The following is a 14,827-nucleotide window of genomic DNA, read 5'->3' on the forward strand; positions in this document are numbered from 1 at the left end:
GTTTATTTTAACACTCCCCTCGAACACCCCAAGCATTATTTACGTTCTACGTACATTCACAATCTCTTTGTATTATAGTGATATCAGCAATCCATTCAAATGTTTTCTTGTGACGCGCCAGTTTGGGAACGAATGCTACAAATGATACGAATACTACGAATGCTATAAATACGACGCAGGGATAGAAGGAGCATACTGCGGAATGAGCCTTGGCAATACTATCCGCGACGTACGTATGTGCCCCTTCAATCAGTGCATGGTGTCACTCGAGGTAGAAGCTAAATCACCTTGATTATACGCAACACAAGATTTGGCGAACGTCCTAATACATTTCGTAGTACAGAATCGAACCTATCTATTACACTCTAGAATAGCACAAAAAAATGTCTTCAGCAGTAGCAAAGGTTGAGGAAAATTATGATTAAAATTCTTAAAAAAATCATAGCCGTAGTCGAATACTCTACCATTGAGCCAGCCGGCCGTGGTGACCGACGCAGGGCTCGAACCTGCAACCTTTCGATATCAGCTACTCCCATTGAGTTATTTTGAACTGAAAGCTTTACTTAAATCAACACAATATAATAAAAGAACAAACTTGCACAAAGAAATGCTCAATTAGTGCAAAACTAATACCTTCAGTTATGTGGGAACATAGACACTAGAAAATATCTACGTGCTGAAGTAGAGTTTTTAGATGCACAAAATCAAAGTTTAGGAAGTCGACTTGTAAGTCCACTCGCAAGCGCTATGCCACCTGTGCAAAACAAGAAAAAACATGTGTTCAAACCACTTGGTATCTGATATAGATATCTGATATAAATAGTTAACTCCACGACGATGACAAAATGCTAAAGTATGATATGATATCCCTAAGTTGGTATGCTTTGAGTTCTCTGTCGTGACAATCTCCTGCCAATGACCACCTTCAGTCCTTGTAAGTGCGGCACCAATAAATATGGTCTCTGAAAAGGCGATCGTCGAAATCCATCTTGTACTCCATAGTATGCAGATGGCAAAATACGCACTCGACCCACAACTTTGTAAGACAGGTAAAGTTCTGATCATAGAGCGCATTTCTAAACTGCTCTATCCACACGAGCGCAAATCTATCATACGCGACAGAGGTAGAGTCAAGTAGACTACCGAAATTTATGTAGAGGGATTCCACACGCGGGTAATTTACCTTGAGGATGGAAGCCAGACCCGGAATGAGTGTTGGCTGTGCAGCGCCAAAGCCCATTCTGAGGTGAGTGACAGTGGTGAGTGCTGGTAATTTCTCGAGATGGTGAAGGTCATCACAAGCCATCTCGAGCGTAGTGACACGTTTGAGCTTGTTGTTAATCATCACAGAGGTTGACAGAACTTCTGCCTTGAGTTGGCCATCGACCTCGCTGTCGTCATTGATGTTGAGTCTCAATTTCTAAACAAAGTAAGCACATCTGAGACGCAGGGCTGCGATCCTACCTCTACGCTCATACAGATATGTTTATCGTTGAGTAGCTGTGTCAAGCTGACCAATTGCCGGCTTATTTCTTTGGGAGTGACAGGCACGAATCTAGAGATGCCGAGATAAGACAGCGATGGGGAAACGTTGAGAGTTTTGAAAAGAGCGTTGTAGCTGAGAATGCGCAGGGTTTTGCATGTAAGTGTGAGTGCGAGTGGGGAGATATCGACGATCATTTCCAGGATCTCAAGCGGAAGCTTGCCGAGGTGGCAGGTGAGCATGTAGCCTAAGCTATTGCGCGGCAATTGCACGGCTCTTGACAGCATTTTTGTGATGATAGAAAGTGGTGGTAGGGGATCAAGGGGGAAAGCGGGCAAAAACGGGAGATGTGGACTGTGAAAATATCATGAGTAGCGATTTAATTGAAATACGTTGTACATGCCTCTAGTCGACATTCAGACACCTTCATTAGATCCGGAATGTCACATTCCTGATGAGCATAATGTACGCGAAATACCCCGTCATCCTTACACAAACGCATACAACAAATGCTACAAGAACTTCTTGCATTTGCGTATGAAGCGCCCAGTCTCCCTATTCCCAATTTGTGCGCGTCGCTCGTTCTCCCCCTCCAAGCGCGTCTATTAGTAGCGCCACCATCAAACTCAAACACTACAACGAGAGTTGTCTTGCTATTTCTAGCTATCAGCGTTGCTGCACTGGGCGAGACTCCAGACACACGCGACAACTTCATCATTGGTTTCACCTACAATGTTTTCATTTTCGCCAGTTGCATGCATTCAGTGCATCTAACTTTCACCACACGTAGCCGAATCGACACGCCCAAGATCATTTCCTTCTCCCAACACGACCACCACGATTTAGGGTGGGGTGGTGCGGTCGAGATGCTGACCAAGTGGGTGTTGCTATCCATTCTCTTTCTCCGTCTTCATCTGACAGGCGCGCAGCCTTCGAGGAATCGGGATGAGCTGGGGGATTGCGCACGAGAAGCTGCCGGCAGTGTATGAAAATTTTGCTTCGAGCCTTCTACTCGATATAGTCAAACATCACGTCATCTCACTCTCCGCTATGGCCGCACTTTCGCGTTTTGGCCAGCACAATCACGGTAAGACGCTGTGCGAATTGGTGGGGTGCGATGTAGCCATCACTGTCGCCATGTTCGGACTTGCTTGGTCTGCTATCACTTTGACGTATAACATATACTCACTTTGTGTCTATACTCTCGCTAAATTGTGCGACTTGCCTTTTGATAACTACAGGTGGCCGCCACTGTTTGGGAACCCTCTCGCCGCTGATAGCATACGCACGTTCTGGAACGATAAATGGCAGTGTTCCTTTAGGCGTCACTTTATTATGTGCGGATATAAGCCGGTTTTTCACTCGCTCAATAGTCTGTGCATTCCTGGTGATATTCCCCACTATTGCGGTATTATTGGTGCCTTCACTGTCAGTGGTCTTCTCCATGAATACTGCATAAGGTGCACGTCTGGTAAGATGCTCATGTATGGCTCATATCCTACTTTCAAATTTTTCATCATGTGGGTGATTAAGACTTGGAAAACAATTCCTAACAGTGTACATTATACAGCTCCGGCTTGGCAATTGTAGTCGAGAACTTGGTAAAGGAATGCACCGGTCGGAGAGTCGGAGGCATTTATGGTCGCTTATGGACCTGGTCCCTCCTCTTCATCCCCGCACTTCACATGTCTAGACAATGTCTTCTTGCGTTCGGTCCGATGTCAGACTTTGTGGATTGGGAGGTATGGAGGTGGTTTGTACCTCTCTCGTTCGCCATCAAAGCGTAGGATAGCAATATACCCAAAGCACATGCATACTATAACTCTCATTGAGTTAACTCAATAACTTATTACTCATGAATAGCATTTATTAATTTCGGAAGCTGTGTGATCAGCGGTCTCAGGCACACTAAAAAGGTGGCAGATGACTATGAGACATTGCCGAGGAACTGTTTCAAAGAGCTTGTGATGTCTAGATGACTGCATAGCTTCGGGTATTACTAAATTGTCCCACACAGCAATCTGAGATATATAAGAGGGTCTTCTTTCTTCCTTAAAGACCGTTAAAATGAAGGTTCAAATTGTTACACTCGCAACTATCGCAGCGCTCGCAGCTGCATTGCCACAAGGTGGTGAGCCTCCAAGTGGAACAGCATCTGAAACGTCTATGTCCACCATGCCAACAGAGAGCACATCTATGCCAGGAGAAACATCTACAATGCCCCCAGAAGAGACGTCTACAATGCCTCCAGAAGAAACGTCTACAATGCCCCCAGAAGAAACCTCCACTATGCCTCCAGAGGAAACGTCTACTATGCCTCCAGATAGCACATCAACGATGCCAAACGGCGTGCCTGCACCAACAGAGACGGGCATGGCGATCCATCCAAATGGTAACATGAGCAAGTGCGTGGATGTTGCCGGAGCAGAATTCAGCAATGGAACACCAGTGCAAATCTACGACTGCAACGACACAGAAGCCCAGAAATTCGTTTTTACAGAGGGTGAGACAAAAGTGAAGGTGAGTTGGTCTTGCAGTATACACGAAGCATGAGCTTACACTAATTCCCATCAGGTGGCCAACCACGATTACTGTCTCGATGCAGGCTCAGATCCAGCCTCTGGAACAATGGCGAAAATTTGGCAGTGCTATGAGGATCTGGATGCACAATCTTTCTATTACACTGACGACTACAGAATGGCAGTCTTGGGAGAAGGGCTGTGTCTCGATCTTACCGACGGCATGATGGCGAATGGGACGGTGTTACAGACCTGGTACTGCACCGACAACAACACCAACCAGATCTGGAATTGAGTTATCTGGACATATTGATTGTAATTCATCCCATAACGACATAACTTTAATCATGACATCATTAAGATAACGAGTATGAGGAATGTATTCATATTTTGGTGTGCTGAAGGAAGGACCAGGCAGGCACGGAGGAGATGCGAGAGCAGAAGCAAGCACGAAGGATAGCACGAGGAAGGCACGAACGTCGAGGAGCAGGAGCAGCGTCAAGTTACAGGATACCCAGAGCTATGAGAACAATGAAAGCAGTGGACACACAAGCGCAACTCAACGACATAGCCGAGTTCGTCAAGCAGACAAGGCGATCGAAGCACATGCGCACGCGCACGCACTTAGACACAGACACAGAAACAGACACAGATGTAACCGCACATGGATCCACACTGATGGGAGAAATGCGGCGACGCCACGAGAGAGAAGTCGCAGCATTGAAGCAGACCCACCTAGAAGAGATATCAGCAGCATGTCGATATCTGCGCGAGAAGACACAACCATCACTAGCATCGCCTTTGTCTAATGCGCACGACGCGCACAAGAAGAGGAGGCGTGGACGCGACTCAGGCATACTCTCTCTAGATACACGCGATACGAATATAACGCAGGAGCAGATCAATATGGCAATTAACCAACGCGATAGATTTCTCAGGGAAGCTGCACGTAAGAAGGACACATCAGGCAGATCAGAAACAGCACACACAGCAAACTCGGCACGCACAGTACACACAGCACACGATATACATCAACCTCAACCTCGACGTCAATCCACTCTGCCGAGCATAAGCTTAATGTTTCCAGGCTACTTTGACCGCAGCAGAGGGGATATATAGAGACATGTACATCATCTTATGTTATATCAAATTACATTATACCACATATACCCACGTACATACGCACGGCGAACGAATTGGGACACGCGGCTGAACGAATAGCACTGCAGCGGACATGGCAACGGAAATGGACACGGAATTGATCGAGACTCTCTTCACCTTCCTTTTATGGCTAGTGAGCGTGTTTAGTGCGAGACTTTCGAATACCAAAACCAAAAAAGTGAGTCGGGGAATCGGGCAGTCGGGCAGCCGGGGAGACTAAGACAGACTAAAAAGGTAATATGAGAGCTATAAAAGAGGCAGGCGAGAAATCTCTTACTTTACAACGCAAAACACAACCACAACACAATGATTGCTCAAACCATCTTCGCTACCGCTCTCGCCGCCACTGTCTCGGCCGGATGGACCTCTAAGACTGGCTCATGTAACACAGGCACCCTCTCATGCTGTAACACCAACAAGAAGGTGCAGAAGTCCACCGGTGAAGAGAGCGGTCTCCTTCACACTGGCGACGTCCTCGACCAAGTTGCCATCCAATGTACTCAGATCCCAGCTCTCATTGGCGTTGCTATAGAAGGTGAGTAAATGCGTTTGTTTTATATGGCAATTGACACCCCTCAGATGAATGTAAGAACACTCCAACCTGTTGTGAGGACGTTGAGGACGATGGTCTCGTCGGTATCAACTGCACCCCTATCTCCCTCATCTAAGCTGGTTAGATGTATGCTTTATGCTTTGTATAACCCGACACATTTGATACTACTTAATAGCTACATTCTGAGTTGTAAAAATTGCACATAAGACATCGCAGACATAGCAACATGGACATATCAGCGCCCGAAATAAATCTGTATTTACACACCAATCACCGCCAAGGGACACGGGGGCCGATAGCGCGCATTCTAAACATGGCAAAGGCGACACCAGCGAGAGTGCCTGAGAGCCTAGACTTGTGCGCTCCGACGGAGTAAGGGGAGGTGAGGGTGTTGTAGGCGTCCCAAGCTACCAAACCGCCAACGGCCATCCTGTGAAAAGTGCATGAGTAATCAGTCGTGAGTGTCGTGCTGCATTAGACACCCACCAAGCCTGCACCGGTAGGAAGAAATAGAGGGAGAAGGTGGCGTGTGGGTTGGCTGCAGCGAAGAAACCGAGCGTGCTACCAACCGCGCCTGTGATGTGTGTGAGATGAAAAAGAAGAGTGAAAAAGTCAAACCATAACACACCCGAAGCACCGTTGGAGGGGTTGGAGAGCGTGGCAGCGGATGCGGCTAATCCACCTCCACAGTAGAGTGCTAGGAAAGTGCGCGCACCTAGCATAGCAATTGCGTGCGGAGCCATCAAGTAGAAAGTGAGCATATTGAAAATGAGTGAATCGACGCGTGTGTGCAGGAAACTGGACGTGAGCAGTGTGTGTAAGCGTCCTGAAGAGAGGTTGTACCAGCTGCGAGGGGTGTGTCAGTGACGTTGCTATCAAGCTGTCGCGCTATCAAGCTGACACGCTATCAAGCTGACACGCTATCAAGCCGACACGCTATCAAGCTGACACGCTATCAAGCTACCACAACTGCTCACCTCGCTGTAAAGTTCTTCAACATAAAGCGCATCCAGCGTGGATCGTTGAAACGTTTCCACTGAGCATCGCTCAATACGAAGAGAGCATACACGGCGACATTCGCCCCCATAACGCTGTATAGGAGGTGGTTGGGGTGTGGATTGAAACCGCGTCTGAAGAAGCGCTGCCAGTTGTCTCTGTGGCTGTTGCCGCTGTTGCCGCGCGGGAAGTAGGTGGTGCGCAGAGCCCTCGTGTGCATCTGCGTGTGTGCATGTGTATGTGGATGCACACCGCCACTCCTCCACTGCAATTGCACTTGCAATCGCCCCGCTAATCGTGATAGCATTCTTATTCCGTTTCCGTCGCGAAGAGAGAAGACAGAAGGCAGCGGACACACGAAAATGGCAGTGCCTGGACAGAAAAAGGAATCGCTTACGCCAAGTGAACTGCATTTCATAGCGACATCCGAATACGTGGTGGAGATTGTACCCAATTTCTCAATGGGCCAGATACGGTTGTTGAGTGTGAGTGGGTGTTTGTGCGCCGTCGACTACGCTAACCCTGCAAAGGGTATCTGGGGACCATTCACACCGCCAGGCAAAGCCAGAGTGCCTCTGTGGCTGGCACTCGATTTGAAGCGGCGGAAGAGGTGCTCGATAGTTGCGCCAGAGTGGATGAGCGTCGATCATCTACAAGAGAGGCTCAAAGACGAGACCACTCACGGCGAGTACGCTGATTTGCCATTCCGGTATTTGGAAATATCAAAAGCGATAATCGGCGTGGCTGGTGAGGATGTAGACAATGCAGCACTCATTCGCAGTCTGCTGATGGATATTCGTCAGGCACGCCAAACAAAGTCGCGTCAAGGTGTTGTCAAGATGAATGACGCGGGCATGGCCATGACGGGGATCTCCCAGCTCGAAATCAACGAACTGCGGCCATTCTTTGTGCAGTCATTTGGCGTGATGAGGAGGCTGGGTGGTGCACATGTCGCAGCGCCAATGAGCCAGTCGACGCAGATACCAAGCCAGTTTACCCTGGATGAGGATGGATGGGATGTGAGTGGGGTGTAGCGGGATATAACGAGCAGGTGAAATGAGCAATAAGGAACTGTAATAAGTTAAAATACACGAATCTATGTGATGCAAGTGTGGTTAAAATTTTCACAATTTTCACTTGTAGAGCCTTCTCAGTCGAAATAACCCGCTAAAACAAACTATCTTCATCTCTCAAATACTCACCGACATCAGCTTGATGGAAAACGACGAGGCCAGTGGGGTCTAGCTTGCGGGTATCGACAGTGGATCTCGCGCTGACACCGAAACCGAGGGGGACATCAGCCATGCTAAGAACGACGACACCTTGATGTTCGGGGGTGTCTTCAGTGATTCTGCCGAGGTGTGCCTTAACGACGTGATTTCCGTAGAGGAAGGGAAGTTCACCGTTTGGTTTAACCCAGACCTGAGAACGGGGTTAAGCGGGTGTATAATCTATAGCCACGGCTGCGCACCTTAAACCTCGCCCACCTCGCCAGAACATCCAACGAGCCAATTCCAAGTTTAAATTTTCCAGATTTTGTGAATTTTCCGAGGCATTGACCGATGCTAATGAGATTTGGACGGGCAATAGACGTGGCGAGGTTGTTTATAGGGGTGTTGAGGAGGAACACCTTATCCTTCTGTAGCCTGAGCAGAGGAGCTGTGTCTTCGTCGAGGTCGTCTGCATCTCCAGCAGGATTGATGACGTGAACGAGGTTCTTGCCCTGGGATCTTGATCAGATAGTTCATCGCAGCCGCACACCACGTACGACGTAATTGGCCAGCTTTTCAAACACAGCGCGTGTCTCTTCCTCTGTGAGTGGTCTCCTGGGAGTGTATGTGAGCGGAATATCCCAATATTTATCCAAAATTACATTTTATTTTTGAGTTTTTCTTGATGGCTGTTGCTGTTCAAGGTGGTGTCCCCGCCTCCATCTCACCCACCAACGCCCAATTGGAAAAACATCGAAATGGTCTTCAGAAATTCCTACGACTCTGACAACACCGTTTTCTCCCCACAAGGAAGACTCCACCAGGTCGAATACGCTTTGGAAGCTGTCAGGCAAGGTTCTGCCGCTGTTGGGCTCAGGAGCAACACCCACGCAATTCTCCTCACTCTCAAGCGCTCTACCGGCGAGCTTGCCAGCTACCAGCAGAAAGCGTTCAAGATCGATGACCACCTCGGTATTGCGATCGCTGGTCTCACCAGTGACGCACGCGTTCTCAGCAACTACATGCGCAATCAAGCCATGTCCTCTAGGCTCCTCTACGGCCGTCCAATCCCCGTAAACAGAATCGTCTCGCAGATCGCTGAGAAGGCGCAGCTTGCCACTCAGCAATACGGCAGACGTCCTTATGGTGTTGGTTTCCTCGTTATTGGTCAGGATCAGACTGGCCCTCACCTCCACGAATTCAGCCCAGACGGCAACGCCTTGGAGTATGTAGCCATGTCCATCGGTGCACGCTCTCAAATGGCTAAAACTTATCTCGAGAAGGAGCACGATAAGCTGGCAGAGTGTAGTTTGGATGAGCTCATCCACCACGGCTTGCAATCCCTCAAGGCTTCTCTCCAGCAATCTAAAACTCTCACCCCCCTCAACACCTCCATCGCCATCGTTGGTCCTCCAGGTCCAAACGAGTCTGGCGTCAAGAGCGAAGGCTCCTTCAGAATCCTCGAGGGTGACAATGCTAAGCCATACATCGATGCCTTGGGTCAGGAGGAGCAGACACAAGCGCAGACACAGCCAACGCAGCAAAGGGATGTCACTATGCAGGAGTAAATGAGATGTGAGTATATGTATGACTATGATAATATCCAGTGTGAAACATGAAAATTTTATGCATGATGTATCATGTATGATGCATTACCTATTGTACTGTTGTGTTTATCTTCCTTTGCGATTGCGCTTGCAGGAGGCCCTTCTCCCACTGCGCTCTGACTCTCGCCGCCATCCCGGGTCTGCGCAACGACGCGACAAGGGCGACGTACGCGCTAAGCAGGGCGACAGAGCCAGCCTGATGAGCCGCAGCGAGGGGAATAGGAACGAGGTAGAGGAGAGTGCTTATGCCTAAGGAAGCCTGCAAAACCACAGTGCCTGACGTAACATTGAGTAGTGTTTTAGTGAGAGGTGGCAAGCTCTTCTTCACACCTGGGCTGCGCAATGCCAGTGCGTGCATGGCCAATGTGCCAATGAGGGTGGTAGTGGCGAGTATGCGATGGTCCATCTGCGCCGTCGAAGGGTTTTCCGTCATGTTGCGCCACCACAAATCAGCTCCGTCTGCTCGCCGCGAATAGCGTTTATCCCAGACCTCGTTCCACGGTGGCGACACGCCCTCACCCATCCACGGGAACTCGTTGTAGATAAGCCCCGCATCGAGCCCGGCAACGAACGCACCCGAAAGTGCCGTGAGGAAAACTACACCCAAACCTGTGCGCGCGAGTACCCTGAACTGCCTCAGTGGTCGAGTCGCACTCTTGCCAAGCACCTTCTCTGGCTGGTGCACCCCGCTCACACTACCACCCCCACCAACGGCCCAGTCACGCGCCGATGCCAGCCCCGCATAGAGCGTGGCTACATAGAGCGCGAGTGCTGCACCCAGATGCGCAGCGAGGCGGTGCTGGCTGACGCGGGGAGTGGCGCCAGCGTGCGCGAAGTTCTCCTCCTTCAGCCCACTCTCCACCATATACCACCCGAGGAAGCCCTGGAAAGCTATGCCAAGCCCCAAGCCACCGACTGCCCAGCGCATCCCGCGGGATAGCTGCCGACGCGCGACCAAGTACCCCGCTGGAAGGATAAACGCAACACCTATCGCCCTCCCGAATACCCTGTGCGCCCATTCCATCACGTAGATCCGCTTGAAATCCTCGAGGGATATGCGGCTGTTGAGCCTGGTGGGAGTGAGTGGTGTGTATGTGTGTGTCTTACCAACTCACATTCTATACTCAGGCGTCTGCTTGTACTTGTCAAACTCAGCCTGCCAATCCTCCCCGCGTGGCAGCGTTACGCCTGTGATGGGCTTCCATTCTGTGATACTCAATCCACTCTCCGTAAGCCGGGTGACGCCACCGACAACAACGATCCCCGCTATCAACGCCGATAGTGAATAGAGCCATTTTGAGGCGCTAGGGTGGGTGAGTGTGGGTTTTGGCGTGTGCGTGGGTGTTGGTGGTGTCTGTGAGTGGATTGATCTGAATGGTGCTATTCTCCAGCGAGTGGGGTGTACGCTGTTTTTGCCTTGTATGCCGTGTACACCTCGAAAAGCCCCCGAGATTCCAACCGGCCGGGAATAACTCAAACATCTAAACATGATCGTTGTCTTCCAACTTTCAACGACGATGAATAGAATATCAAATATGGCGAGAAGCTCTGGCTTCAGGAGCAGCATTAGAGCACCAGCCACAGCCACAACTACAACCACTCCACTCCGCTTCTACTCGGATGCCACTGCCACCACCGCTGAACAGCCTCTGGCCGGTGAAGCTCGGATCAAGCAGAAGCTATCAGACACCTTCAGCCCATCTAAGCTCCAAGTCATGGATGTCTCTGGCGGCTGTGGCTCTTTCTACGCTATAAACATCGCTTCAGACTCCTTCAAAGGCCTAACAACGGTTAAACAACATCGTTTGGTTAACGAAACCCTTAAAGAGGATATCGCTGGTATACATGGTTTGCAAGTGGGTGTATTCCTCATAAGCTTCTTACTCCTACTCACCCCCACACAGCTCAAAACAGCCGCTGAATAATCCTTTTAGAATCTTGTATTATAATTCATTGATCGTGCAAGCATATCGTTAATCTTAAAAAGTACGCATGCAAAATGCGATTGAGTTCGCTAATCTTGGGTGCGCCAAAAGAATGCAAAAATATTAGCCCCACGCGGGGCTCGAACCCGCAGCCTTGTGATTAAAAGTCACCCGCAGCCTTGTGATTAAGAGTCACACGCTCTACCGATTGAGCTAGCGAGGCTAGTTATCATGGCTTATTAACTTCAAATTATAATCAGATTGCAGCCTTAGACAAATTTTTTTCATTCCAAAGAACGCTGTAGCACATCAAAGGACTATTTTGCCATAGAAATGCTTGTATATAACAAGCTAATGTCTAATTCGAATAGATATTATCTGATATCTGCCCCCTCAATGCTCCTATATTCCACATGACATCATGAGCATATGATCATAATGTAGTGTGAAAAAGCGCAGTCAATCGCAGTCGCAGTTAAACATCAACGTTCATAACAAGAAGCAATCAGAATGTCTTTGAGAACAGCAAGGTTAGTAATCGCTGCCATTTCCCGCCAGAGCTGACGCAGATCAGCACGCCGCTCCTAGGCGACAGAGAAAGAAGCAGTGCAGAAGAGAGTTTGAGAGGGAAGCAAAAGCGGAGGAAATTCCTACGCTACATCAAGGTACTACTCCCACTCCTGCTATTCACATTTCTATTTATCGTGGGTGCGCTGACACTATACAAGAGCTGGGACGTGGCGAAACATCCACCTACAAATGCTCTCCATCCACCCACACAGCCGTATGCACCAGACGTGCAACTAAGCACGCCGTGGACGGACGACGCGGTGGCCGGGAAGGGATGGCAAACGCATCCGCGGCCGACACTCTACAGAAACGCGTGGAAAACACTCAACGGGATCTGGACATACTCACCAGCACACGCTGCAGACGATATCGCTCACCCGCCCTTTAACCAGACACTAAAGCGGCAAGTGCGTATCCCCGCCTGCGCAGAGAGCGGGATGAGCGGTGTAGGCGAGGACAGGAGTGAGTGGATGTGGTACAAGACGCGTTTCGACGCGTTGGAAGCGGGTGGGAGTGAGAGTAAAAGTGAAACAGACACACGCGACCGCCACATCCTCCATCTCGACGCAGTCGATTACGAGGCAGTCGTATTTGTCAATGGCGTCCAAGTCGCCGCTCACACAGGTGGATACACGCGTTTCAGTGTGGATATTACTGAGGCGATGAGCGTACGAGCGGATGCAGAGGCACACGCACACCCACACGAGCTCATAGTCTGGGTGAGAGACCCAACAGACTCGCTCGACGAAAACATACCGCTCGGGAAGCAGCGCACTGTCGATATGCACATGTTCTTCGCGAGCTGTAGCGGGATATGGCAGAGTGTGTGGCTCGAGCGCATACCTCGGGAGTACATAACGCAAGTTGCCGTGCAGGGCGACCAGTGGGGAGTGGTGCGCGGGGCTATCTACACGAACAGCAACGATACTGCGCCCGTACACTTGGAGCTGCATGAGCAGGAGCAGCACTCGTCACGACCACTCGCAACCCACACCGTCCCCTCAAACACCCCTTTCGAATGGTCTGTTGAGGGTGTGTCGCAGTGGAGCGTCGCCCACCCGCATCTTTACACGCTCTCAATCCACACAGACACAGACACCGCCGATAGTTATCTGGGTTTCCGCAGCGTTTCGAAAGGCATGGTAGATGGAGCACTCAAGCCACTCGTCAACGATGAGTTCATCTTCACTCTCGCCACCCTCGACGAAGGCTACTGGCCTGACGGTCTTTATACGCCGCCATCCGAGGGAGCGCTTCAATACGATATTGGCTACCTCAAACGATTGGGATTCAGCGGGATACGCAAGCATATCAAAGTCGAGCCAGATGTTTTTTACTACATGTGCGATAAGATTGGTATGCTCGTTTGGCAGGATATGCCGTCTCTCATGCACGATCGCACTCCAACCGACGCGCAGATAGCCGAGTTTGAGCGACAGAGCGTGGAGATAGTGCGCACACACTCACACTTCCCCTCCATCGTCACGTGGGTGCTGTACAACGAGGGCTGGGGGCAGGCTGATGGCGGTGTAGAGGAGGCATTGGTGGGGAAAGTGCTTAATGTGGACAAGTCACGCTTGATCGACGCAGCAAGTGGATGGAAAGATAATGGGTTTGGGGACTTTCACGATACACACCACTACAGCGAGCCATTGTGTGGATTGAACGTGGAGACGTCGCTGGTGACACCTCCCGATGCACATGCACATGCACACAGGATAGAGGTTAATATGGAGATGGGCGGAGTCGGCCATCTCGCACCATCGCAGCACAATTGGTTTGATATGCGCACTTATAAAGACACTTACGAGATAGCGGGGGATGTACAGACGTGGAATTTCCGCACACTGTCTATACTGCGCGAGTTGAAGGAGCAAGTCTTGTTCACTGGGAGGTGTGCAGGTGCAGTGTATACACAGACTAGCGATATAGAGAGTGAAGTGAATGGGCTGCTTTCGTATGATCGCAGATACAGTAGACCGGATGTGAGGAGGTGGCGGGAGGCCATTCGGGGATTATATGAGTCGAGTGGGAGTATTTATAAAGTAATGACGTAATGAATGGTATCAATGGTTTTCGATAGCGACCTCTTCAAGTTGCCATGTAAGCCTGCTCAAGCTCGTCTAACTGTGCCTGCTCATCCTTAATCATAATCTCATAGCGCTCTTTTTGGAGACTGAGTTTCTGCAGCACGCCAGCATCCTCGGCGGTGAGATTAGATTTAGCTTTAGTGGCCAAGTCATGCCTCCGCTGAGCTTTAAGTTTGAGGTGAGCGTGTTTCTTCTGGAGGGATTTGAGCGCGACCTCTGCTCTCATAACGAGTGAGCGTATCTGAGGTTCAATGTCATTAGCAAGCTGAGTTTTCGCGTTGTTGACTTGAGATTCGCTAACGAGAATGAAGTGACGGTTGAACTCGGTGATTTGCCTGAATCGATCAACGTCGCTGAGTGTGCTGCGTAGATTGCTCAGGGCGCTGTCTGCCTCGTCCACGCATCCATCCGCGGCTATCTGGCACGCGTAGAGGCTTTGGTAGAACTGGAGGGGATTGTTGTTGCTGTTGTTGTTACTGGGCTGTGATTGGCTCATTTGAATATTTATTTGATTTTAAGTTGATTAAATTGCTCCTCGTGTTATTCAACGCGTCTCTTGATTTTTTATTTTATTTTTATTCTCGGCCAATTTACTTAGTTGGGGAGTGAGTTGAAATAAAATTTCTTTCAAACCAACTGCGAAGACGGAGTGATACGCGGTGCACTGTGTTTTATGAGTTGGTCATATAATACTGTGCACAGCGGATACACA

The 14,827-nt window shown here is 49.7% G+C and overlaps 13 protein-coding genes and 1 non-coding gene across 14 annotated transcripts; 8 read left to right on the plus strand and 6 right to left on the minus strand.

The window, feature by feature from the left end:
* Nucleotides 1-925: 925 nt before the first annotated feature.
* J056_002495 (uncharacterized protein) lies at nucleotides 926-1,770 on the minus strand (the record flags this gene model as incomplete). Its single annotated transcript, XM_009271760.1, has 2 exons — nucleotides 926-1,420; nucleotides 1,465-1,770. 2 exons carry the CDS (start codon nucleotides 1,768-1,770, stop codon nucleotides 926-928), a joined length of 801 nt encoding a protein of 266 aa, XP_009270035.1.
* Nucleotides 1,771-1,992: 222 nt separating this feature from the next.
* Nucleotides 1,993-3,270, plus strand: J056_002496 (uncharacterized protein; the record flags this gene model as incomplete). Its single annotated transcript, XM_009271761.1, has 3 exons — nucleotides 1,993-2,360; nucleotides 2,413-3,003; nucleotides 3,054-3,270. The coding sequence occupies 3 exons, from the start codon at nucleotides 1,993-1,995 to the stop codon at nucleotides 3,268-3,270; spliced, it is 1,176 nt and encodes a 391-aa protein (XP_009270036.1).
* Nucleotides 3,271-3,550: 280 nt separating this feature from the next.
* On the plus strand, nucleotides 3,551-4,297 carry J056_002497 (Endo-1,4-beta-xylanase A; the record flags this gene model as incomplete). The annotated part of the gene is made up of 2 exons (XM_009271762.1): nucleotides 3,551-4,003; nucleotides 4,058-4,297. 2 exons carry the CDS (start codon nucleotides 3,551-3,553, stop codon nucleotides 4,295-4,297), a joined length of 693 nt encoding a protein of 230 aa, XP_009270037.1.
* Nucleotides 4,298-4,533: 236 nt separating this feature from the next.
* On the plus strand, nucleotides 4,534-5,121 carry J056_002498 (uncharacterized protein; the record flags this gene model as incomplete). Its single annotated transcript, XM_009271763.1, has 1 exon — nucleotides 4,534-5,121. The coding sequence occupies one exon, from the start codon at nucleotides 4,534-4,536 to the stop codon at nucleotides 5,119-5,121; it is 588 nt and encodes a 195-aa protein (XP_009270038.1).
* A 348-nt stretch (nucleotides 5,122-5,469) lies between these two features.
* On the plus strand, nucleotides 5,470-5,831 carry J056_002499 (Hydrophobin-1; the record flags this gene model as incomplete). The annotated part of the gene is made up of 2 exons (XM_009271764.1): nucleotides 5,470-5,698; nucleotides 5,743-5,831. 2 exons carry the CDS (start codon nucleotides 5,470-5,472, stop codon nucleotides 5,829-5,831), a joined length of 318 nt encoding a protein of 105 aa, XP_009270039.1.
* A 155-nt stretch (nucleotides 5,832-5,986) lies between these two features.
* Nucleotides 5,987-6,932, minus strand: J056_002500 (uncharacterized protein; the record flags this gene model as incomplete). Its single annotated transcript, XM_009271765.1, has 4 exons — nucleotides 5,987-6,146; nucleotides 6,203-6,290; nucleotides 6,345-6,562; nucleotides 6,694-6,932. The coding sequence occupies 4 exons, from the start codon at nucleotides 6,930-6,932 to the stop codon at nucleotides 5,987-5,989; spliced, it is 705 nt and encodes a 234-aa protein (XP_009270040.1).
* A 142-nt stretch (nucleotides 6,933-7,074) lies between these two features.
* Nucleotides 7,075-7,746, plus strand: J056_002501 (DNA replication complex GINS protein PSF2; the record flags this gene model as incomplete). Its single annotated transcript, XM_009271766.1, has 2 exons — nucleotides 7,075-7,197; nucleotides 7,243-7,746. 2 exons carry the CDS (start codon nucleotides 7,075-7,077, stop codon nucleotides 7,744-7,746), a joined length of 627 nt encoding a protein of 208 aa, XP_009270041.1.
* Nucleotides 7,747-7,879: 133 nt separating this feature from the next.
* J056_002502 (60S ribosome subunit biosis protein nip7) lies at nucleotides 7,880-8,460 on the minus strand (the record flags this gene model as incomplete). The annotated part of the gene is made up of 3 exons (XM_009271767.1): nucleotides 7,880-8,134; nucleotides 8,184-8,371; nucleotides 8,418-8,460. The coding sequence occupies 3 exons, from the start codon at nucleotides 8,458-8,460 to the stop codon at nucleotides 7,880-7,882; spliced, it is 486 nt and encodes a 161-aa protein (XP_009270042.1).
* A 221-nt stretch (nucleotides 8,461-8,681) lies between these two features.
* Nucleotides 8,682-9,491, plus strand: J056_002503 (Proteasome subunit alpha type-1; the record flags this gene model as incomplete). The annotated part of the gene is made up of 1 exon (XM_009271768.1): nucleotides 8,682-9,491. One exon carries the CDS (start codon nucleotides 8,682-8,684, stop codon nucleotides 9,489-9,491), a length of 810 nt encoding a protein of 269 aa, XP_009270043.1.
* Nucleotides 9,492-9,579: 88 nt separating this feature from the next.
* On the minus strand, nucleotides 9,580-11,019 carry J056_002504 (uncharacterized protein; the record flags this gene model as incomplete). Its single annotated transcript, XM_009271769.1, has 2 exons — nucleotides 9,580-10,600; nucleotides 10,646-11,019. 2 exons carry the CDS (start codon nucleotides 11,017-11,019, stop codon nucleotides 9,580-9,582), a joined length of 1,395 nt encoding a protein of 464 aa, XP_009270044.1.
* A 28-nt stretch (nucleotides 11,020-11,047) lies between these two features.
* On the plus strand, nucleotides 11,048-11,455 carry J056_002505 (uncharacterized protein; the record flags this gene model as incomplete). Its single annotated transcript, XM_009271770.1, has 2 exons — nucleotides 11,048-11,386; nucleotides 11,435-11,455. The coding sequence occupies 2 exons, from the start codon at nucleotides 11,048-11,050 to the stop codon at nucleotides 11,453-11,455; spliced, it is 360 nt and encodes a 119-aa protein (XP_009270045.1).
* Nucleotides 11,456-11,580: 125 nt separating this feature from the next.
* On the minus strand, nucleotides 11,581-11,678 carry J056_004906. The gene has a single exon. It is a non-coding gene; the product is annotated as a tRNA-Lys (tRNA).
* Nucleotides 11,679-11,965: 287 nt separating this feature from the next.
* J056_002506 (Beta-glucuronidase) lies at nucleotides 11,966-14,082 on the plus strand (the record flags this gene model as incomplete). Its single annotated transcript, XM_009271771.1, has 3 exons — nucleotides 11,966-11,985; nucleotides 12,030-12,120; nucleotides 12,184-14,082. 3 exons carry the CDS (start codon nucleotides 11,966-11,968, stop codon nucleotides 14,080-14,082), a joined length of 2,010 nt encoding a protein of 669 aa, XP_009270046.1.
* Nucleotides 14,083-14,116: 34 nt separating this feature from the next.
* On the minus strand, nucleotides 14,117-14,611 carry J056_002507 (DASH complex subunit SPC19; the record flags this gene model as incomplete). Its single annotated transcript, XM_009271772.1, has 1 exon — nucleotides 14,117-14,611. One exon carries the CDS (start codon nucleotides 14,609-14,611, stop codon nucleotides 14,117-14,119), a length of 495 nt encoding a protein of 164 aa, XP_009270047.1.
* Nucleotides 14,612-14,827: the final 216 nt, after the last annotated feature.

The sequence above is a fragment of the Wallemia ichthyophaga genome (genome assembly GCF_000400465.1).
Source record: "Wallemia ichthyophaga EXF-994 unplaced genomic scaffold scaffold21, whole genome shotgun sequence".
Lineage (NCBI taxonomy): Eukaryota > Fungi > Basidiomycota > Wallemiomycetes > Wallemiales > Wallemiaceae > Wallemia > Wallemia ichthyophaga.